Here is a 25,615-nt window from a genome sequence, read left to right as displayed (position 1 = left end):
GGCTCTCTGCAGACCCCCTGCGAAGAGACTCTACTGGCATTGTGTCATGTTGGGGTAATAATCGCAGAAACCCGTCTCCTTGTATGTACCCACTTTTTTGCTCCATGGCTGATGTCCAAATCACAAAGTAGCCAAGAGTTTGAAACAAAGCTCTTTCAGCTGGCCAAAAAATGCATAAAAAGGGACTGAACGCGGGGAACACGAATACTGCACGGTCACTCCAGATCCTCTCGGGTTGCGTAAAATTACGCAGAAATATGCACGCGTTTTCCTGCATATCAGACACTTTCTGGAGATTAGAAAACTGTGGAGTCTAGCACCGATCTGAGTCAGTTACCGTGACTGTAGCCCTTTGGGAGCCAGACTGCTCGCCCATTATTAACGTATTAGCAGTATCTACAGGCATCAGTCAAAGAATTCCCCTTTCCGCTGACGGAGAGCCAACTTCCTTCACAGCCTCCACAAACGTGTTTTTTTTTTTTATCCACAAAGACCCACGCACTGATAGTTATTAAATATCAGGACTAATTTCTTACTAATTTCTAAACCCAAGCCTGCTTTTAGAGCTAGTAACGGAGCCTTCAGCCACTGATAGCAGGCTAATGTTATAATATTATATTTAATTATATTTTTATATATATATATATATATATATATATATATATATATATATATAGGAGAGAGAGAGAGAGAGAGAGAGAGAGAGAGAGAGAGAGAGAGAGAGAGAGAGAGAGAGAGAGAGAGAGAGATGCATGTGTGGATTACCTGTGTCTGTGCAGCGTCTCTCAAAGAGCTGTGAGTTTAATTACTTCAAAACCAAGGATGTTACTCCCTCTCTGCTGAGAAATATAATGTAGGGATTCAGTAGCGAATCTATTTTGAAACCTATAGCAAGTCATTGGGCAGCGTTGATAAGTTTCTGTGTGCGGTTGTGCGTACTGCACAGTGTGATCTCTTCTCTTGAGTGTTTGTGTGCGTTTCAGTGAAAGCAGTGCATTAATATAGAACTGTGAGTGGATTTTGTTGATTAAGCTTATGTATTGAGTCATTATTCAATGGTATACTAAAAATCCATGTGAAAAATTACTTCTCATTGTTCTCAGGTCAAATATTTATATGCAATTAAAATGCGATTAATTTCGATTAATTAATTACAAAGCCTCTAATTAATTTGATTAATTTTTTTAATCGAGACCCGGCCCTAATATTATATGTATGTATGAATTTGTAACGCATTTATAGGGAAAACAGATTTTGTATAAACACTTTAAGAGTGTTTTAATTTAAAAGTTGGTCTCTGAGGGTTAACATAATATTGCTTGGTCCTGATTGCTTCAGGAAGAGTTTAGGGAGGCTTGGAAGATGCTGACACACTCTGTTTGGGCCTTTAGCCAAACGCTGTTGCTGGGGTGTGTGAGGTGAGATCAGAGCAGTCTGACTGGCACAATGATAGCATGTGTGAGTGTGTATTGAGGGTCAGGGACGTTACTACATGTCCAAGGAGGAAGAGCTGGTATAATGCAGAGCTTTGTTATCAACAACAAATGTAACATCGATATCTCTCGGCCTGACAAGGTTAGAACTTCAGTAATCTGTGAAATGCCACTTATTAAATTCAGGAAATCTGAGAACCCGTGGCAGGTGCCAGAGCATTAAATGAATGTAAGTGGGAAACATTAAGGCCACACACTGAGAAATATGGTACAATGAGCTGTAAATCAATTAGAACTTAGAGATATAGATCTCAAACATTCACAATATATATGCAATGATTCTGCTGGCACTAAATATAATAAAGTTAAGCAATATTGTGAATATTGTGCCTATATTTGTTTAACTATGTTTTAACTGTATTCAACTTGCATTAAACAGCTACTAAGCTAAAATGGCTGTTTGATGGAAATGTTAGATTGAAAAATGTATTTACAAATATATGCACCTCATCAAAAGGCTGGAAAATATTGAAATTATACACCGGGTCAAGAGTTTGGGATCGGTAAGATTTTGAAAATGATTTTAAAATAAGTCTCTTATGCTCACCAAGGCTGAATTTATCTGCAAAAATAGTAAAACTAAAATATTATTACAATGTTAAATTGCAATTATAAACTGTTTTCTATGTGTATATATTTTGAAACGCAAAACAGTTTAACATTTTTGTAGAAACCAAAAATAATTCAGGATTCTTTGAACAGCAAATATTTAAAATATTATTTTTTCCTAACATTACAAATGTCTTTACTGTCACTTTTGATTAATTGAATAAATCCTTGTTGAATAAAATACAAAAATCTTCCCAAGCTTTTGAATGGCACTTTATAATTGCCCAGCCCTGCTCATTTTTAGGACCTATTTGCAACCTGCAAGGATTGTTGTTCTTAGTCTGTAGTCCATTTTACCTTATTTTGGATTGTGTCAGTCCAAAAGACCCTGTTCAGCTGGTAGTGGAAGTCCACACCCACCACAACTCCTCTGTTTTGGGACTCAACCAGGGTTTGAGCGTTGTGTCCGTGGACATCAGCAATCAGCAAGTCTCTCCCATTGGAGAATATCAGAGAGGGCATCCCAGCTAAAGATGACCAAACAAAGTGAATTAATTTAGTAGTAAACCTATATAGTTTGGCAATCTTTAGAGAGGTCACATAATATAATGTACATTTGATAAGACATAAGTAATGTGAGAGAGTTTAGGATTGGCTGTGGTGCCAGCGCTTGTTATTAATTTTCCAGGGCCTGCCAAACAAATGGTTGGGAGGAAGACATTTCAGGAGCTTAATAACATGATGGCATTCAATGCAAACTGAAGCGCTTGAAGAGAAATGGACTACAAAAAGCCTGATTAATGGACATATAAGATAACAGTTAACACTGGGAATATTAGTCTGAAAGTCATGATGCAATCATGCAGGAAAATACGATGCAGTGTAATGTAAGTGTAAAATATATTTAAAAATATGAATTAACCTTATGAGGAAAGTTTTTTTTTTTTTAATGAGTTCAAAGGATGGCAACTTTATATTGTAATCATTATAATCGCAAGCTGTAATGATTGCCTAACATGTCTTAATCTGTGACAAAACTTGTAATATCTTATATATTAGCTTAAATATAGCTAATATATATCTTATATATAATCTTATAATAGCCATTACTTTGAAACGGGCTGAATTGAGCTGAATGACACTATTGTCTTTTTTAGAGCTGCTTTACAGCAGAATGTGATTTTATCTCATATTTTATGACGTTTGCATCATGGATCATTATTTTCCCAATTATCACTGTGAAGCTGTTTGAAACAGTCTATATTGTTTTATATTTGCTACGCGTTTAGCTAGAATGCCAGACAAAACCAACCCATTGGGCCACTGAATCTGCTTAACGACAACAGTTGGGGCAACAGCCTTAGTCCTAATGGGTTGTTATCATGGCAATCAAAATCCAGTGTTCGGTATTTTGCGTACGTGAGTTTTTGTTGTAGGTGATATTGTAGATGGCTATAAAAAATAAAAAAATTGTGTACTGTGCTAATTAATTGAGACTTCTGACAGCTCTTACAGGTTTTTGGCCTGGTTTGTTTCGTTGCTTCTATTGCTCTCCCCTTTTTTGTAAGTCGCTTTGGATAAAAGCGAATGCTAAATGATTAAATGTAAATTGTAAAAAGTGCTTTATAAATAAAGATGACTTGGCACTCATCTCCGAATGATTACAGAACACTGATTAGAGTACCTTTAACCTACAGGGATTGAGAATTTAGGCAGCATGTTAGAGGTCTAAATGAACCTACATGAGGGATTTGCTCTGCAGTATCTGTGCTGCTCCAGAAGGTAACCCTCCCGACAGCTGCAGCGATGGCTTCCGATCCGATCCTCACACAGCTGGTCACACATACCCCATAGAGTACAGTCATCATGATCTGCATGTGCAGAAAGATGTACACAATAGGGATCGAGGTAAGTTGATGTCAAGTTTGATTGAGTGTGTGAATAACCATTTTCATCACCAATCAAAAGTTTTACCGATGCATGAGCGGCTGTCGTTTCTGCTGACCACGTATCCTGGAGGACAGGCACAGGTTCCTCCGTCAGGAGAGGCGTGACAGTGATGTTCACAGCTCAGGGATGCACATCGCCATATACCTGACACAAAACACAGACGCACAAAGTCAGCATGAAACGGAAGTTGCAATCGTCTTTTCTTCCCTATTGTAAAATGGCATCTCGAACAAGTAAAAATGTAAATGTTCACACCGATACACGTCATAGGAGAAGAGATGTCAAGTCATTTAGATTAAAATAGTGGCTTATGAATATACAAAAATTATAAAATATATGTTGTTATTGTTACACTGAAAAAAAAAATGTACATAAAGTTGATGAACAAAGCTAATATAGTAGATAAAACAAAGACTATTTAAGTATTTTTACAAGAAATACTATTTCAGTATTTTTCACAGTTAATTCAATGTTACTTGATGTTTCTTTCTTTTTTTATGTCTTTTTGATTACTTTGTAAATTATTAGTGTTGTTGTACACCAAATTCAATTAAATAAATAGAATATTAATATTAGAACTGAAATAACAAAGGTTATAATATGTACAGAAATATAATGAAAAATAACTGGAAAAAACTCTAGTTATATAGAAATATAAAAACCCAGAAACTAATAAATATGCACATACTAAAATCTAAAAATAAAAGATGATAAAATAAAAATCAGCTAGTGTTACAGAGGCTTTATTGATTTTTATGTGGTAACTGACTGCAGTTGCGCCCAGCAGTGGTGTTGGTTTCATCTTCTCCGTCTGGACAGTGTACTGTCCCATCACACAGGTGGTCAAGAGGGATGCAAACCCCAGAAGAAGGACATGGCCATTCCCCTGGATAACATTCACGTTGTACATTGTCTAAACACACCACAAAAACAAAATTTCAGCCCATATTCATGATACCGTTTTGAAACGACACAGGCTTTTGCAATAATTAGCACGCAGAGCGACATTTTAAGGATGTACCGCAGCCTTTCTCGTCCGCATTGTCCTCGCAGTCGTCCTCTCCATCGCACAGCCAGACCTGATGAATACAGCGGCCACTGGGACAGGTGAAGTATGTTCCTCTGCAGGTTGGGTAGGCTGTAGATGGTACATACATATGCTTAACTAAGCTCTACTTTATGCTAGCTTTTTACATTCTTTATGATTAGTTTTGAGGTTGAGAAACTGTAAGATTAAAATGACATACTACAGTTCTGTTCATCACTTCTGTCTCCACAATCATCATCATGGTCGCAGATATATCCGCGAGGAATACACTCTCCATTACTGCACTGAAACTGACCGCTGCTGCACCGCCGGGCTAAACACAAACAAGAAAAATATCTCCGTTCATCAAACAATTTGATACAAGTGTTAAATATAGTTAAATACAGCTGAAAATAACTACACAGAAGTACAGTTTTGTCATTGTTTATTTACCCTCATGTCGTTCAAACCCAATAATAATATTTGTGCACTATATTATGAGTCTTATGAAGCTTCACAATATATTTGTGTGAGGTGTAGTTAAAAATGTAAGCGTTTCAAATATAATTCACAAATGGTTCATTGCACCAGGTTGATATCACTGATGGCAAATGTCATTGGTTTTCAAATGTTGTGGCGAGTTGTGACCAAAAAAAAAAAACTGTCAATGGGACAATTAGTGAACAATGACTTAAATTCAAATATCAAATGGCTTCATAACACTTAAAATGTTGTGCAAATATCACAGTTGTGGACATTTTTATTATGCCTAGCTTTGTATTTTGTGTTTCACAGAATCAGGGTTATTAACTAAAACTATTAAAAACACTTATGTTCATTGTTTATTCCAAAAAAAAAAGAGTTTGATATATATATATATCTTATATATCTTATGCCAGGGAAAGATACTCACTGCAGTTGGCCTCGTCTGAGCCGTCTCGGCAGTTGAGCACCTGGTCACAGTGCTGGCTCCTGTTATAGCACGCCCCGTTAGCACACCTCATCTCTGAGCACTCTGGGTAGACTAAGAAAAGGAGACTCTGTCCATCACTCAGTCATTCAATTAAATATCACTGTGTAATACAATCCAGCGTCCACTGTGGTACGGCATACAGTACATGGTCATAATGTATGAGCAAAGAATCAGCATAAAGCTAATGTGGAACCAAACAAAAACTGTTGTGTACAGCAAGTCTGTTACAGTGAAGTAGAATGTGATAAGAGCTCAATGATGGCACAGAAACTGAACTGACACTTGCACTAATCCACAGAGGAATCTGCAATCAACTCTGACAAACAAGAAGCATATTGTGGCCATTTCTGTCCATCAGCGAGACTCTTAATCTTACAAATTGATTAAAATGCCAAAGGAGCCTTTGAGGGGGAAGAAGCACGCACACACACACACACACACACACGCACACACACACACAGACACACACACACACAGGGCTGGGTGATATGCCAAATATTCATGTTATATTCACACTATAAAATTAAGTAATATCATGATTTTTGCTGATGTTTATGCTCTTGTTGCACCACAGTTTTTTAATACCACATATTGGTGGTAGAGAGAGACTATATAATCGGAATGCATATGTCTTCTAAATGCACATTTTTTATTGTTTTGGTGTACACTAGCTTATAAATAACCTTAAAGGGATAGTTGAACCAAAAATGAAAATTATTTCCTTAATTACTCACCCTCATGTCTTTTATTCATCTTTGAAACAAAAATACTTTTTTTATGAAATCTGAGATATTTCTGTCCCTCTATTGAAAACCCCGCAACTACCACTTATAAAGAGATCGTAATTTAATCCATATAAATTGAGCAGTTTAGTCCAGATTTTCTGAAAAGACTCAATCGCTTTATATGATGAACAGATTGAATTTAGTATTTTATTCACATATAAACATTCATCAACTCATACATTAGTTGCGGTAAATGGAAGTTTAAGCATGATCACTTGACGAGTGAGAACCAATGAGGTTCATTCTTGTGTTACGCGGCACATCTGAGCTTCAGCACGAACCAATGAGGTTTATCCTTGTGTTACGCAGCACATCTGAGCTTCAGCACGAACCAATGAGGTTTATTCTTGTGTTATGCAGCACATCTGAGCTTCAGCACGAACCAATGAGGTTCATTCTTGTGTTACGCAGCACATCTGAGCTTCAGCACGAACCAATGAGGTTTATTCTTGCAGGTTCGATTAAGCATCTGTTCGCTGATCAATGTTTTTATGTGAATAAAAGCCTAAATTCAATCTGTTCATCATATTAAGTGATCAAGTCTCATCAGAAAAATTTGGACTGATCTGCTCATTTTTCATATCTAACTTTTTCAAGTGTCAAAGTGTCAGTTGTGTAGCCATCAATGGAGGGACAGAAATCTCTCAGATTTCATCAAAAAGATCTTCTCTTGTGTTCCGAAGATGAACGAAAGTCTTACAGGTTTGGAACGACATGAGGGTGAGTAATTAATAACTAACATATTCATACCAGCAGCCTTGTGTTTTGATTTCAGGCTGACTTCAATCCAATGTATTTCTGAGTGAAAGGACGTGATTTTCACCACAGGAAATTGATTGAATTGTAGAAAATTGAGGAGGGATGAACCACGTTTGGTGTTGCATTAAGAAAGTGAATGAGCTCTGTTTTGATTTCACTTTAAAATCTTGTAAACTTCATTAGCAAAAAAAAAGGCAATAGAACAGGTAACTTCGATTATTTTCTGTGAAACAGTTCAAACTATCAGTACATTAAAAAAAAACTTTAAAAACATTCAAAACTCAGAATCAGAGATATGCTTGCTTTAGCACTCAAAATGTTGTATGACAAATCTATATGGGTAAATATTGCTGTTTATGACTAAATATCATTACCAATATTAAAATTATTAAAAAAATGTTTGCTTTAACCATTTTGAATTAGCTGCATTGGTGTTTGGTTCAAAATGTCTTTGGGGTTACAAGCATGCATTCATTTTCAAATAAATGCTGTTATTTTGAACTTTCTAGCCATTAAAGAATCCTGAAAGAAATTCATCTCTGTTTCCACAAAAATATTTGAGCAGCAAATCAGCATATCAGAATGATTTCTGAAGGACACTGGAGACTGGAGTAATGCTGAAAGTTCAGCTTTGATCACAGGAATAAATTACATTTTAAAGGTGCCCTAGAATGATTTGAAACAATATGGTAAATTGTTCTCTGATCTCTACATAGAGGGCATGTGGCTTATTTAAGGGCAAAAATTGTCCAGATAGAGTTTTACAGGTCCATTTACAACCCTATAAATTGTCCCTAGGATGTAATTCTCTGTTTTTGCCTTATTTGGAAGGGTCATGAATATTAATGTTGAGCTCTGCTCTGATTGGCTTATTTCAGCCACTCACAGCTCACAGCAGTTCAGTTGTTCAGTTCGTGAGTCCTGACCGTCCTGACAGAACACAGACTTACTGAATGACACTTTAAGCAGAACATCTCAAATAGAGAATGATAAAATGCAGCTTACTTGTTTATTGGTGTTTTCAGATCCGCACGCGAGAAAGAGCTTGGGTACTTGTGGTTGACAGATTTCAGTAATTTAAATCCTCCAAACAGAGCTTTTGTGAAAAGAACCCACATACTATCTGGTGTTTTACCTAAACATATCCAATCTGGCAACCATATGCACGCGAGCTCTCTCTCGCGCGCGGATGATCTGAAAACACCAATAAACAAGTAAGCTGCATTTCAGCAATCTCCATTGACTATCGTTTTAACTTATATGGTGGAAAAGGTGACGTTTGCTAGAAAGATCGAGTGAACGGTATCTACGGTTGTATTTGTAATACAAAATAATATTAACCTTTGTCATTAGACACACTATTTAGTTTTGTATTGTACGGAGTTTCCTATTGTTACTCTACAAGCATCTTGCGTCATCTAGACAATGCGGTCTCTGTAAGAAACTTTCAGTTTAATCAGAAATTGTTTAAACGGCTAGTCAATAAGTGGATAAATTACTTACTGCTTGCAGGAATATAGTTGCCCCTTTCTTCAGATTTTGACGCTGAGCAAAGCTTGTTTGAAACGGGCCGAACAAACGAACGATTTTGAATTAAATTGTTGTGGTATCCGATTATAATAAACCTCAACCATGACTGTTGACATATGAAAAGTCCTCACATCTCCTGCACAGCCTGGATCAAAATGTGTGTCCGAGCTGCCATTTTTGCTATCCTCAAGTGTCGTTTGATGATTCGGCTCTGTCAGTTCTGCCTGACCTGATGAACATGTTTGGACATATATGCAAATGTTGGGGGTGTGCATATAAATGATCCCCAACGCTTGCGTCACGGTTGGGTTTATGTTGAGAAGCACTTATTTTTCTGTGGTGTTTTTGATTCATGAGATTTACATATGAAGGAGGAGGCAATGGTGTTTGAGACTCACAGTATGTGATGTCCATGTACTGAACTATCATGTTTCACTTAGCAAGGTTAATTAAATTTTTCATTTTAGGGCACCTTTAAAATATATTCACGTAGAAAACAGTCATTTTAAGTGGAAATAATATCTCACATTATTACTGTTTAGCTGTATTTTTGATTAAACGAATGCAGCCTTTGTGACTTTTCCGGTACAACATGACTGCAAAATATGTATATTTAGCTATACCGCCCAGCTCTAACCCCATATATACCAGCAGCATACTTACGGCAGTTTCTCTCATCTGCTCCATCTAGGCAGTCAGGCACACGGTCGCACCTGTATCCTCCCGGGATGCAGGCCCCGTTCGTACAGGTGAACTGTGAATTGGAGCACGTCCTGCCAGCTGCCATCAAAGATCAAAGAGACATGATTATAATGCGAGTGCGCTGGGTGGTCCTCATCTTGACTAAAGTGGGATACTCTCCAGACGACACATGCACGCTTTGCCTTTTGTTTCTCATACTGTTGCCTGCACATCTGAGATATCGTGTTTCTCCGACATGACGGAAATTACATCCCGGTACATTACTGGGAGTCAATGGAGCTCTCAGCTCTGACGGACAGTCGTAATTGAAATGAAAGCAGAAAGTGAGGGAGAGACGGACGGATGGAGATAAGGAGTACTCACGGCAGGGCTGCCTTTCATCGGAGCCATCCTCGCAATCCTCCTCATCATCGCAAACCCACTGCCGAGGAATGCACTCGCCGTCACTCAAGCACTGGAACTGAGCGCTCTCGCAGGTGGGCTGGGCTGGAAAAGCGTAATGAGAAGGCATTGTTAACCCAGCTAGAAGAGATTTGAGCTGGCCTGTGCTAAGAAGGTTCCTTTCAAAGAGCTCAACAATTTCATAAATGAAGGAATGTAAGAACTGACATGAACAGGGAAATCAACATGACAAAAAATTGACTTTTCTGATGATATTCATTTAAAGGAACTGTATGTAAGAAATGTATTTTCGATTAATCATAAAATTGCCCTGATATGTCACTAGACATTAAGAAATCATGTTAATTTCAAATACTTATATCACTGACAACAGTAGTCCGGCCAGGATATTGTCATTTAAAAGTTGTTTTTGCAGCCCTCAACTGATGTTGACATGTTGTGTTTTGGCCTGAAGCTCCGCCCTAAACCTATCGACCAATCACGAGTCAGTAGTGTTTCTTCATCCGGGTTGCCAGATCTGCTCTAGTTACCACAGCTGCAGCTCATAGACCGTAAAAAAATATGGACGACTCGACATCATCCGTTTCCGCTTGTCAGATTTGAAGCTTTTAGGCGGCCTGCACGGCGCGGACATCTTGGGATCGAGTCTGCGCAGTAGCGATTTCGGGACCGGAGTTGCGCAGTAGAGCGCAGGAAGTAGAGCAGGAAGTACAGCTGCGATATCAAAAGCCCGCCCACACTCTCGCAGAAGCAGAACAAGTAATTATGTTGGTGTGAAATAAAAAGTTATGGAAATTTAGAAATTAAAGCTAAAGCTCCAATCTGCTCCCAAAAATTTCGAAAAAAAGTCCGTTAGTGCCTCAGTGACAACTTCACTCAGAGAAGCCGTCAGTCTCAGCTGTCAATCATGACGTCACACCCCCTGTTTTTATAGCATCAAATAACTAACTCAAACTAAACTTATTTTAAAAACGAACACTTGAAATGAAATCATCGTGATGATAACTGCCTTCAGTGACATAAACTAACTTTGGGGAAAAAAATATTTGAAGTGTAATTTTATTATTTAGTTTGCCTCGCGTCCATTAGAAAACACAGAGGGGCGGCTATACTGGGACCGGTCACCGAGGGGCGATCGAGGCGCGAAAGCTTCAGTAAATGAGAGGGAGACTGCAGTCTTGCTGCAGCTACAATGGTTCCTGCCGCCTATCTGGCAACCTCGAGTCAGGGGGAGGGGGATACACCACTCTACAGTCATTTGAAAGTGATTGCAGTACCAGTTTTGGCCACAATCTTACACTTCCTTTAATGCTTTCCTTATTTATTGGTCCAAAGTTGGTTGGAATAGCATACTATCTATACCATTTCTGAAGTATATAGCAAGTATCCGTTGCATACTATCAGATCAGATCTAGGCTGCATTTACTATACAACAACATAATTTGCTTACCTACAACTGTAAAATGCATATTTGGAGAACTTAATCAGCTAGTCACAATTGTTTAACAAAACCATAAACTAAAATATAAATTGGGTGTAGAAACAATTTTCACTTAAGAAACTGCTAGTAAATTTCACAACTAATTACAAACAAATGGCAAGCAGCACATAGAAATAAAGTGACATTTTGAAGTTGTAACACTCCAATAATCATTGTTTTATTCACTACTTTGAAAAATAGTTTCTTATCCACCTTATTCCTTTGCCACATGACGATTTGTGCAAATTATGGGTGTAACTTCCGTTAAAGGAACACTCCACTTTTTTAAATAGGCTAATTTTTCAAGTCCCTTAGAGTTAAACAGTTGCGTTGTACCGCTTTTAAATCCATTCAGCCAATCTCTGTATCATAGCTTAGCATACATCATTGAATCATATTAGACCATTAGCATTGCCCTCACAAATGACCAAAGACTTTATTTTTTAGATACATTTTTTTCCCTATTTAAAACTTGACTATACTTTTTACTTAAAAATTACGTAAAATTAGACAAAATCAGACAAAACTACTAGTACACTACTCTACTAGTATGTGACCTTACAGTATGTACAGAAAATACCTACTAAATTTGCCAAAAGTATACTGCATTGGGAATTTGTCCCACATTGCAATGACCCTAATTTGACCTTTTAACTTCTTAATTTTTAATCTTTTCTTCTGGACTGGATCAGTGACAGTCATCTGACCAGATTTGTAGTGGTTCTCACCCTTCAAAACTCTTTTCTTTTTTTTTCTTTTTTTTAGATTTACAATCAAAAGATAGCAAGTTTTACACCAGAATTTTTTTCATTTATTACTTTCAATTCTTGAATGCATGGGCTAGTATGAATGTTTGAAGCACTAAAACTACAGCCCACGTCCTGTCTGTACAACCAGGTGATTTTAAAAGCTTTACTCTTATTTAACTTGTGAGCAACGTATGTTTTTAAAGCCCAAAAAGGCTCTTAAATTCACGTTTTATGACTGTATATAATTTATGATGTATAAAAAAACATGACTTTTACGTCGATAAAAAATTGAAGTCAACAACTACTATTCTAAAAACCCATTTGAAATTTCTGAGGGGACACATGGTTAATGCTACTGCTGTTCATGGATTACAAACTAAACAGCTCTATTTCACACTTGTCACTCTTTATCAGCGTTTAGTGTGACCTTGCGATTGACTGGAAGAGTTACTTACGGCAGCCAATTTCATCCGAGCTATCCGAGCAGTCGGTTGTTCCATCACATCTCTGGCTCACTGGAATACAATGGCCTGTCCCACAGTGGAAATACCCCACCTCACAACCTGAACCTACACAGAAAAGGACAAGAAATTGTGACGATCTGTTCTAAATAAATATACATAAATACTAACAACTTTTAATTTATTATGTATAAACACACACACACACACACACACACACACACACACACACACACACACACACACACACACACACACACACACACAAATTAAAAGTTAATATAATAATGTTATTTTATAAGGTCACAGCAGCATAATTTCCCACATTAATTCCTTGTAGCATTCTTACCTGAGCTTTGCCCTATCATTGTGCAAGATCTAAATGACAGATGGCTTAACCTTTTGCATCCATTAGCTTTTTTTAAAAGGGAGAAAAACCCACATTCATCAATCAGGCCTTTGGCTTACTCAGTACTGGCCACAAGATAGCAAGCCAACCAAGGTTCTTGTGCATAGACTTGGAAGATCTACTCCCACAGATCATAAAACCTGACCATGATGGGTCTGTGAAGTCCAGATAATGTAATGTAATAAGAAATAATGTAAACATTGCAGGAGTTACAACACAAGATAAGGTTCAAAGATCTCCTCCTACGCGGACAATGCCCTTCTGTACATGACCGATCCAAAGCCCTCTGACCATTCTAGATGCAATCGTCCAATGCAATATTGCATGATACATGCCTGATGTATAATCAATGTTCCAGGTACATTAGAACACCTCTAAACATTCCTTGAAGAACTGCATATATTTTCTAGAAGACCTTGTCAAATGCATATCTTTTTGGAAATGACTGTATTCTCTAAATATACTTTTATTTAAAAAATCTCCTATATTGTTTATTTTGTACTTTTTAATGTTTTCTTTTATAAAAAAAATTTAAAATACATTTTTTATTCATATATTTATTTGTAACAAAATTAGGCAATTTAAGCTTGAAATCAGGGACGCTTATTTCCCCAAATTCCTTCATTCAGATTAAACATTTAAATGTTGTCTATTCCCCTGGGATTCACAGAATGTACAAAGATCATCACAAATTAGATACAATGATGCAAAAGTACCATATCATTTGTGTGTGAGAATTTAAAAGATTCTTCTTTGCCATAAGTTGCACAACACTGCCAAAAAAAATTCTCAAACATTTTTTTTATTTTGTCTTGTTTTCCAGTACCTAAACAGCCTTTAGAACATATTGCAAACTTTTATCTTTGCTTTTGTCTTAAATAATTTAAAATAAGCACATTTTAGTGACCAAAATAGCTCAAAACATAATTTTAATTTAAGATACATTCACAAAAATCACAATTTTGGGTAACACTTTATTTTATAGTGTCTTGTAATACCTATAAATTATGCATAACTACATGCAACTAACCCGAAATCAACCCCAATCCTAACCCTATAGTCAGTGCATGTAATTAATTATTATTCCTAAGTACTTAAATGCATAATTACACTGTAACACAGACACCTGAAAATAAAGTGTAACCCAATTCTGCTTCTTGTTTTCAAATATGTTTAGATGAACATAAATCAGGACCGTGAAATCAGCTAAACCAATGCATCACCCATTACCCCTCTGTAATTTTTTCTGAAAAGCAGTGAGTGCACTTAACTACTCTTCAAGTGTGCATGTGGTTGTGTCATGCCATTGATGAAACATTTAGACAAGCGAATTGACAGCTAGCGGAGCCAAGCGTGCCAGTCGACGAGCAGGCACTAACTCTCCTTCATCTCAACCCTTCCTTTTGATCTCCCCCTGTGAGTGACATCTGAGGAGATAAGGTACCACCCCTCTACCTTCCCCGACAGGCTCCAGGACATATCGACACCATCAGCATAGTTCAGCCGAGGAGCCCTCCGTCAGGCCCGTCGGTCGGACGAGCGGAATGTGGGATTCTGATTGTCTCTCGCTGACACTGATGAATGGTGCATGCTGTTCCTTGTCAGAAATGTAATTAGGATAAATATCGGTACCGGGTGGTACCGTAGCCCTTACACCCAAATTCCAAAAGCAAAGGGAGATGCAAGGTGGAATGACGTGGTGAAGGGCTGGCGGGTTGGAGAGTGGGTGAGTGAGTATGTCTTATCACCAGTTCCCTAAACACACACATACACACACAGTCTACTGGTCAAATGTATGTGATATTCCCAAAAGGAAGTTGCAGGAGGAGACAAATTAAAAAATTAAAAGCCCTATAATTATTTGATTGTTCCAATTTAACCAAGGAAAATATCTACCAATAATTTACATTTTCAGGCAACTACCCAAAACATCCTACCAATTACATAGCAACGTCCTAGCAACCAGCCAAAACATTCTACCAACTGCATAGCAACAACCTAGCATCCACCCAGAACATCCTTCCAATTATATAGCAATGCCTTAGAAACCACCCAAAACATTCTACCGACTGCATAGCAACACTCTAGTAACAAACCAGAACATTCTAACAATTACATGGCAACACTCTAGCAATAAAATATACAACACCCACCGATAACATAGCAACAACCTAGCAGCCACTCAAAATATTATACTGCTTGGCTACACTCTAACAAGAACAGAACATTCTAATTGCATAGCAACACTTCATCACCCCGCCCAAAACATTTAAACTGCATAGCAACACCATAGCAACCACCTTGAACATTCTACCAATTGCATATCAAAACCCTTGCAGCCATCCATGTCACAATATTTCACAAAGTTTAATGTAAAAATATTTTAAATAAACATAGAATACTCTGAAATAAAGCACACTTTTATTGTACTCCCCACAGATCAGAGAACACCCCTTGTCACAGGTGTTCTCAATGAAATGATATTAAAAGCAATTAATAAAAAGTAGTTCCGTGCATAATTATTTGCTTTTGTGATTATTAATTTCCAAAGTATGGAAGCTTGTTTTCTGAGAGAAAAGTAATAATTGTGGGTTTATATCATACAATTCTAAGAAAAAAATATCATAATTGTGAGTTTATATAATTATATTCTGAGGAAAAAAAGTCATAATTGTGAGCATATATCAAAAAAAAAATCAAAATTGTAAGTTAATATCATAATATTCTGAGGATAAAAAGTCATAATTGTGAGTTTATTTAAAAATTCTATAAGTAATTTTGAGTTTATTACATGAAATTCTGAGCAAAAGTCAAAATTGCGAGATAAAAAGTCGCAGTTACCTTTTTTTTATTCAGTGGCGGAAACAAGCTTCCATTCCAAGGAGCTTTGCACCATCTCTTTCATCTGTTAATGTTTTAAAAAATATATACAAATATATATATATTTTTTTCTGACTGCAAAATCCATTTGCTGGATCTCAACAAGAGCCTAACACTGATCCACACCTGCTATAACATCACACTCCACCGCAGTCTCAAACAATGATAATGATCCTACAAAAAAAAGATACTTCAGATGTGACAATTACTCGAATCAACACTGACCTCAATAAATGATCCTGTACAAAAAGGTTTTTCCTTTTCATTTTTCATGAAGCATGGATGTTTGGATTGGTTGAAACAAGAATCTAATCTGACCTGCTGCCTTTTAGGAAACTTGTGTGACTCAGTCAGACAGCTCGAGCACATACTGCGCCTGCCAATAAGAAACTGAGAACTGGGCTAAACTACATCATGAGGTCACCATTGACATTTAGCCGACCAGTACTTGCTAAAAATCTGAAGTAATATGTTTAGACATACGACCGACAAAAAATTTGTCTTACAGTGCAATAACGTAATCTCTAAATGGATGGAGGACCAACTCCCCCTTGTTGAGAGACATGGCAGGTTGGAAATGTTTAAAGGAATAGTTAATCCAGAAATGCCATACAAAAACTAGTTTGTATAGAAACAATGACTTTAAGGCTCTGAAAAAAGACATACACAAAAAAAGTGTTTGCATTGAATGCATTTTCATTTTGAGGAGAACTATTTCTTTAATGTGCTGTGTAACAAACTCTGGTGCTTCTTATGCAGATAAAATATTACTCTCAATAAATACCTCTTTAATATTAATTTTGACCAATAAATAACATAGTATCCTAGCAGACAGCCTGTTGGTTCAGTGCCATTGCAAAACAAACGTTGTATTAGCAGAGCATTTATTATGTATGAGTCAGAAGTTTATCAACCTGGTTCCCTGTGATGTACTCTTTAATAATGGATTTCGTCCTCTGCCAGAAGGCCATGGGGGTCTGCGCTTGAGCCGCGGCGCTAAAAGCTCAGCGAGGGCCTCCTCATAGCGAGAGGTCTAGACCAAACACAACAGCAAACGCTTTTAAAGCATGCCAGCCAAATGGGCTTCCTTTTTAACTCCTTCGGCAGCCAATTGGGAAACGAGCCTTTTTCCTGCTCAGTTTACTAATGATAAAATTGCTGCTCTCCTCGCTCAAAGGAACCCTTTGTTGGTAGGACATGATCCCGGAGGTTTCAGCAGCGTCTGTAATGCACAGGTAGACAATTGGCATATACAGGATCTGGGAGGTAAGGCGCTCTTACTGACACCCGCTCGCAAGTAATAGCATTTTAAACATCAGCCATCGGGTGTTTCCGCACGCGCTGCCAGAAGGGGAATAAGATGCATCACATCAAGGTTCAAAATAACACACAAAATACATTTTCACAAGGGTTGTCCTCATGAACTAAAACGAATAAATAAACGTTAAATATATTTAAAAATTATTTAGTTCACCCAAAATTCTGTCATTATTTACTCATCCTCATGTTGTTAGACTTTCGTTCATCTTCAAAACACAAATGAAGATATTTTTGATGAAATCTGAGAGATTTCTGTCCCTCTGTTGACAGCTACGCAACTGACACTTTGACACTTCAAAAAGTTCATAAAGAGATCGTAAACTAACCCATATGAATCGAGCAGGTTAGTCCAAATTTTCTGAAGACACACAATCACTTTATATGATGAACATATTGATTTTAGACATATAAATGTATTCATAAACGTAAGCATTCATCAACATACATCAGTTGAGGTAAATTGGGAAACTCAAGCATGTTTGCTTGACGTGCAAGAACCAATGACGTTCCTTCTCGTGTTACGTAGCACGTTTGAGCTTCAGCAAGAACCAATGAGGTACATTTTCGTGTTACGCAGCACGTTTGAGCTTAAAGGCTTCAACATACTCCACAAGAACAGAGAAAAAAGTTCTCGCTCCCAGGGCTGCGAGAACAAAATTTCGTCATTTAGTTCTCGCAGCTTGTTCTCGACACATCACCTGAGTAGAACTTTATTCTTGCGGGTGTCTGAGAACTATAGTGTGATTGGTCAGACATTTAAAGTGGGCAAGGTTAATGCGGAGAAACGAGAATTCATATGGATTGTGTAGCTGTCAATGATGGGACAAAAATCTCTCAGATTTCATCCAAAAAAAAGATCTTCCTTTGTGTTCCAAAGATGAACAAAAGTCTTACGGTTTTGGAACCACATGAGGTTGAGTAATTAATGACAGAATTTGGGGCACTGTTTAAGTTGAGGTACTAAAATAACAAACTAAAACTGAAATAAAAATGTATATAAACATATTCAAAAACAAAATATATAAACAAAACTTAAAATTAAAATAAGAACAAAATAAAAACTTTTCAAAATACTAAAAGATTCTAATTGTGTATTAAAGATACTAAAATAAGACTTTCTAGAAATAAGATTTTCTATCTCAAGCAAACTGCATAACAATAGGAACCAGCTATACATTAGCCAAGCAGCTTTAAACAACCTTTGCCAAGAGCCGAAACCTATCCGGCGCTGACACGTAAATAAAGCCAGCGTTTCCTGACAGTATCAGCAACTGGGAAAACCAACAGGTAAAGTGAACAGCAGCAGGCCTATCCTATTCCTGCACTCAACAAAACGAAGCATTTAGCCCCGTAATTTCCCGGGGTGTCTTTAAAAGGGTTTTATTTGGACGTCTTAACTAAGATTGCACGAATGACAACAGTTATGCGATTGTCCCTGGCCATCCATTGTGAGGAGAGCGGCTTGTATTATGCAAATGCCGTCCTCCTGTTGATGGGGTCTGAGCTTGTTTTTCCTTCCTTCATTAATGTCTTTGCTTACCCTGTTTTGTTCCGTTTGCTGTTTCCTTTTTTGCCCCCCTCCATCCCCGTCTCCTCTCTGGGCATGTCTTTTCTAATTAGCCAACTTAAACCCTCAGCAGGCAAGAATCCCCAAAACTATCTGAGGAGAAAAACAAGGACGCGCCAACGTCGGGCCACAAAGAGAGTGCGGTGGAGGAATTTTCATTAGAATGAAGCCTCCCAAAGGCTTAGACCCCACTGTGAGACCACAATGGCACAATGGCCTGGCTGGCGGGGCTGCAGCCCCATAACTGAAAGTGTCAGCACGCCAAAAGGGCCGATGGAGACGGATAGCAGAATGGGGGAATACAGTAGAGCTTCCTGCGAGAAAGAAAGCCGAAAAGAGGCCCCTGGAGCCCATCCTCCTCCATTCTGCTATCCCTCTTTCCTTTAAAAAAAACTAAAGGCACTTGCCAGCCACTAGCCCCCCAAAACATCTCTTTCCAGTCCTGCGGGGGCCATGGGAGAGGTGCCGCTTCTTTCATCAATGCCGCCTTGTTTTGGGGGGCGGCTGGAGTGAATGCATGCGCAGGAATGGCTGGCAGAGCCCAGTGCCAAGGCTGGCCGGCCATACCGCAGAGCAGAGTGCCGCAGCCCGTTTCATATGGAAATGGACGACGCTGAACGCAGTCAATTGCTTTACAACTGACTTTGGCTCGCAATCGTAAAGAAAGGACCTACTGGTATGCGAAGGCAGCTTGGCATTAGCCGCAAGTGGAAAGGAGGCAAACATTGAGTCGGGAACCCTATTAAAGCAGTCCGATCAGCACTGTTGACTCCCGTTGGAAACGCTAATGAATTAGCGATATGTGAGACGGAAATATCATCCAAATAATTTGCACATTTTTAAATAATCAGTACTGGCCGATGACTGTGGTAATTTCAACAGAGTTAGTTCCAAAATCTGCATGCAAAGATGTCATGGTGTAAAAGAAAAACAGCATAAAGCAATCAGTAAACTATGAACAACATTATTCATCTAATTTGAATCTATAAATATACTATTGATTGTTCAATGTTTACAATGTGTTAGTAAATGCAGATTAATAAAAAAAACTAGATTAATAAATGCAGTAAAAGTATTGAGCATGAAGCAGGGTTATTAATGTTATAGTTAACTAAAACTAAAAGCATAAAGTATAAATAAATAATTAAATAATAAATAATTAATTAAATAAACATGAACATAGTATTTTAAAAAATATATATTTTAAGTAGGTGCCAAGGCAACATTTAGTTAAAGGTGAAATACTAAAATAACTCAAACTAAATCATCTAAAACTAAAAGCTTAAATTTAATAAAATAACAATATATATGTGTGTGTGTGTGTGTGTGTGTGTGTGTGTGTGTGTGTATATATATGTATATGTATATAATTATTATTTTTATTAATATAAATTACAACTAAATGACACAATAAAATTACTAAAATGTCAACTTAAAAGGAAACTAAATTCAAAATATGAACAAAAACTATAATAGTATGACAATGATACTTAAATACCATTAACTACTTAATGCATTTACTAACGGTAATAAATAACATATTTTAGCTTATTTTTAACTTTTGGTTTTTGGGTGAATTATTGTATTAAAGAAAAAATAAATTAAAACATTTCATCATTTACTTTGTTGGAACACAACATCAGCTGTTTTGAAAGTTACTGGGGTCCAAAACAACATTATCATTATTTTCTTCTTTTTTTTAAGCATTGGAAGTTTTTGTAGGAGTTGGCTGGTTATAGCCACAACCACTGGTTAACCAGCCGATTTGATGATTCACTGATAGTTTAAAGAATGCTTGTGTGAACAATGGATGTGCATCCTGAAGGCTGTGTCAAGCCGAATCTTTTAACGTTTTAATGATTTAGCCCAGTTTACTAAAAAAAAAAAAGTATACCTAACCACATGAGTGGCTTGCAATTTTCGTTGTTTCAACTAATATTCCTGCACCAGTCTGCACCAGTGATTTTATTTTATTTTATTTTATTTTATTTTATTTTATTTTATTTTATTTTATTTTATTTTATTTTATTTTATTTTATTTTATTTTATTTTATTTTATTTTATTTTATTTTATTTTATTTTATTTTAATAAACATCAGTGGCTACAAATTTACACCCCAGCATCACAAGTTAGCCTTGTTTTGGAGCAAAATTGGACTCTTCTTTTGGGTTCACAGAAGAAAGAAAATCACAGGCCCTTCATTTCTGTGTGAACTATATCTCTTTTAAGATACAATGATTTACAATACACTCTCATGTCATCAAACGCAAACACCAACACACAGGCCCCACAGCTTTCTGATGGCATTGCGGCAGTGACTAATACGGCCACTGAGGGTGCTGTTTTCTCTGAGAGGATTAGAAGTCTTCATTAGTGCCAACTGTGTTAACTTCATAGCTTCTGTTCCTGTTTCTAATACAGCAGCCCTGTTGCTCAAGGACTTACACCGGAAAGGCCCAGAAGCATGTGTGAGGTTTAAGGAGCACGTGCAGAACAGGAAAAATGGGATTGCAGTGTTTTCTCAATGTTCAGAATGCAGACGTCATTACTGTTTCTTTAGCTTGTTCACACATTTCTATAATAACCTACACGCAGAAATGATCACCAGACATGTGTCAAGGTGACGTGCAATTCTTTCTAGAACAATAAACAAAGACAATTTGAAAGCTGTGCTACTTAGCAGACACATTTTCACAACCATAGCTATACATTTTTAGTATGTTTTAAGTTACTTTAGACATGAAGAATCTGCTTATGTGACTTGTTAAAACTGTTTTATGTTTTGCAATAGTTACTGCCCACTTTTTTTCAATCTAAAAGTAAGTTTTCTATTAATTTATTTTAAAACATTCTTCAATAAAACATTCTAAGCTTTGAACCAAACCAACAAGCCCTGATATTAATTACAACAGTAAATTTAATTTAAAAGCATTTAATCTACTTATCCCATCGGGAATTGCAAATAAAGTTAATAAACTACAAAACACACAGGGCACAATTTACTGTATAATGTGATATGAAGAAATTGTCCGTATTGTTTGTTTTTTTTTCTTTGTTTTTTTTTACAGGTGTTTTTTACTTGAATTTTGAAGAATGTTCAACGTATTGCACTGTGTTGTGTTTTAGGGTTAACAGAAATTCCTGTAAAAAGTACTAGATAATGTCCTGGCAGTTCATTTTCTGTTTTTGATTTTTTTACAGTGAAAAGTAAAGTCAAATTTATTTGCATAGCACTTTTTTAACAATTGTTTCAAAGCTGCTTTACAGAAAATTATGATGATAATGTTGGTAATATCTTAATGTCCTCATGCCCTAGTCACATATGGCAGATGAGCACGACGATAATATAATTTACACTTTGCAACAATATTAACAATCATGCAGTCGAGATTTGCTATAGTATCTACAAGTTTATATGAGTATATGCAGATAAAATTTGATATACTTATAAATCAACTGTAGATAAAGACATGTGAGATAATATAGTTTACAATTTGAAAACAATATAAACAATCACGCAGGTGAGATTTGCTATTTAGTATCTACCGGTTTGCATGAGTATACTGTGTGCCAAGAAAATGTAATATACTTATATACATATACAGACATGTACGATAATATAGTTTACAGTTTTGCAACAATATAAACAGAGTGCACATAAAGTGTGCACATATAAAAATAAAGTTGGATATACTTAAACGTACAACTTTATATATAGAGCTTTGTGACAATATAAACAATAACTAAGTCAAGATTTGCTTGTGTAATAATACAGTTGAAATTTTGCAACGATATAAACACAGATAGGATTTGCCATATAGCATCTAACGGTTTACGTGAGGGCACGTATGCAGATAAAGCTGGATATACTTTATATAAAACTTCATTTATAGAGCATTGCTTATATAGCTACATTTTTTTTTGCGACAATATAAACACACACTAAGTCATTTTTTGCTATAGTATATATATATATATATATATATATATATATATATATATATATATATATACCTTAATGTTACTATACTGTATGTATGTGAAAAAAGTTGGATATATTTATACATCCAACTGTAGGCTAACTATAGACCTGTGTGATAATGCAATGACTTAAACAATCACACACCTAATATTTGCTATATATATATATATATATATATATATATATATAAATATATATATATATACTGTATAGAGCGTTATGTGAGTACTAACTTTAAATTTACATTAGTTGCTGGTGATCATTTAATTTACATTCTGCGACTAAATAAAATATGTGGCGTTTACTGCAAAATAATAAAAATACATAAGTATTTTAAATGTATTTAAATGAGGAAATGAATGGGATTTTTACTTCTGGAAACTACTGTCATGCTTTATAAAATAAGTCCAATACAACATTTTTATGCACTTTAAAGCTCGCTGACAGCCAGGTTCAGATAAGGTCCTCTGTCCAGCATCAAACTGATTTCCTTTCTTGATTTGGGGTATAGAAATCCTGCTACAGATCATGAGGCCCCTCACTGATCCAAATCTGATTGGGCCTATTGAATGAGATATCATTGTTCGCTGATCTTCACGGTATTGTCCCATGGCTGCACATGATTAAAAAAAGACTGCGAGATGACACTGGTGATTGTGACACCGAGTGAACACGTCCCATTAATCATTACAATCCAAAGATGGCTAATACATGACTAATGATAGTTGCTTTTGAAAAAAACAAGTTATGAATCGCCAGCATCATCGAATTTGCAGGCAATGAGTAACACATGGCTGTAAATAATAATTTATACAGAGTGATTTCACAAGGTAGTTAATATACACAGGTGTCAAAACAAGGCTTCAATTGTGCCAACTCAAGGCTTTTTTAAAGAAGTCCAAGTTTTAAATAAAATGCATCACGTTAAACAAGGTAATAAGCAACTACCTTTTTAAGACCTTTGACCCCCGGGTCTGAAACTGAGAGGAACCAACAGGAAGTGAAGCTCAGCGGATTAGAGAAAGTAACCTGTCCCCCTCCATCGAGACCCTTTTGGTCATTTCCTCCGAAACACATGCTGAATAAAGCTGGATTACAGGAACTCATTCCTGGCTCGCATTTCTGAGGAGATCAATCAAGGCTACGGCCACAAATTTAACCCTGATGCAAACATAATAGTACGAACACCTTGAGGTCACAATAAATGTAATTTAATAATCTGGTTTTAATGCAGCACTACTTTATTGACTACCTAATAATTTCCCCCATAAACAAAGCTGGCAAATGAACACAGAGAATCTACTGTGGTTTAAGCCCGATAAAGTCATCCTTGGCTAATTTTCACTAGGTCAACAGTGTACCATGAGCAAGCAATGGTCATCTTGAGCGGCAGCTGCAGAGTAATTAGTTGCTTGATTCACATAAGAAGCTTACATACTAAGGGTTGGGCAAAAAGAAAGCAGATTACAATTCGAGAAGCTCTAACCATGCAACCACACTTTTGCACCAGAGGAACCTGTTGGGCTGTCAACTGATTAACCAACTGCAATGCAGCTAAATGCACGTCTCAAACTCGACGTCCCCTCCACAGCAGACTGTTTAAGTCTTTTAGAAACGTGTGTGAATTTGCTTTGTAGCAGCAGCTTGGGGTCTGCTAGAGATTGTCTTCAAGTCACATGCTCGTCTCTGTTACCTAGCAACGCCAAAGCCCGTGCAAAAGTTCTAAGAGAACCTCAAATCTGTCTGAGGGAGGCTTTGTGCGACAATTGCATTTGGAACAATTTAAAAAAGAAAAAGAAAACACACGTGTTCTGACACGCATAGTGATGGTTTTCAACAATTCTAACTTAGTTTTGAGCGAAAAGCCGTTCATTCTAGTATGCATAAATAACAATGCCGTTAGATAACACCGTTATTCCCACGAATAAACAACCGATTGTTTATTTTCTAACAGACAACAAAAAAAACTATTTTCCTCACTTATTACACCAGAACACTTGGGATACTATGCGGAGTAACTTACCCGTTATGTCTATTGTTAAAAAACAGACCATATCTAAAACAAATATGACGCGAAACAAGTTAATAAAAGTTGCAACGTACCTTGGCAATCGCAATGAAGAGCACATAAAGTTATAATGAGGAGCAGTTGTAGGTGCATTGTGACGCACGGTCCCGGCTGGTGTGTCCAGCCCCTCATGAAGCCGGACAGATGGAGCTCTTGGGACTGAGATGCAGTGAAGTGGCTCTTACTCACTTGTCCCGGGCATGAAAAAGGGCGTGCACATGACGCTCGCTCCCCCTCAGCTCGACCCACAGGATCAAATCCTTCACTGGCTCCCAGGAACCTGTTGAGCTCATTGACGAGCCTGCATAATGTGTGGATTGCGAAACAGTCACTGTATGAGAAATATTTACAAATCACTCGTATCATTGCTGTTGTGATAAAAACAATTAATTAAATATGAATTGTTTAGAGGTAATGTTGCTGCTTTGCATGTCCCCTGTTTCTGCAACCAAAGGAATGGGTTAAGAAAATGTTTAATCTTATTACCATGTGTGATAGACTAATATGTTTGTGATAAATGGGCCTGGT

At 36.9% G+C, this 25,615-nt stretch overlaps 1 protein-coding gene across 3 annotated transcripts in view; it reads right to left on the bottom strand.

Moving 5' to 3' along the window:
• The window catches only part of lrp2a (low density lipoprotein receptor-related protein 2a), a 117,408-nt gene extending 92,139 nt beyond the window's left edge, over nucleotides 1-25,269 (bottom strand). For all 3 annotated transcript variants that reach the window (XR_010905082.1, XM_067444520.1, XM_067444521.1), the window contains exons 1-11: nucleotides 25,123-25,269; nucleotides 12,855-12,968; nucleotides 10,132-10,254; nucleotides 9,730-9,846; nucleotides 5,933-6,043; nucleotides 5,240-5,353; nucleotides 5,014-5,130; nucleotides 4,762-4,905; nucleotides 4,017-4,136; nucleotides 3,785-3,913; nucleotides 2,400-2,569 (exon numbers count right to left, since the gene is read on the bottom strand). Coding sequence is in view for 2 of the 3 variants with exons in the window: in XM_067444520.1 (XP_067300621.1) it covers nucleotides 2,400-2,569; nucleotides 3,785-3,913; nucleotides 4,017-4,136; nucleotides 4,762-4,905; nucleotides 5,014-5,130; nucleotides 5,240-5,353; nucleotides 5,933-6,043; nucleotides 9,730-9,846; nucleotides 10,132-10,254; nucleotides 12,855-12,968; nucleotides 25,123-25,219 (1,356 nt within the window). In the remaining variant the exon portion in view is untranslated. The remainder of the gene's footprint in view (nucleotides 1-2,399; nucleotides 2,570-3,784; nucleotides 3,914-4,016; nucleotides 4,137-4,761; nucleotides 4,906-5,013; nucleotides 5,131-5,239; nucleotides 5,354-5,932; nucleotides 6,044-9,729; nucleotides 9,847-10,131; nucleotides 10,255-12,854; nucleotides 12,969-25,122) is intronic.
• Nucleotides 25,270-25,615: the final 346 nt, after the last annotated feature.

The sequence above is a fragment of the Pseudorasbora parva genome, chromosome 5, assembly GCF_024679245.1.
Source record: "Pseudorasbora parva isolate DD20220531a chromosome 5, ASM2467924v1, whole genome shotgun sequence".
NCBI classification, from domain to species: domain Eukaryota; kingdom Metazoa; phylum Chordata; class Actinopteri; order Cypriniformes; family Gobionidae; genus Pseudorasbora; species Pseudorasbora parva.
Note: the sequence above shows the minus strand (reverse complement) of the source record. Positions and strands in the feature narration are given on the sequence as shown.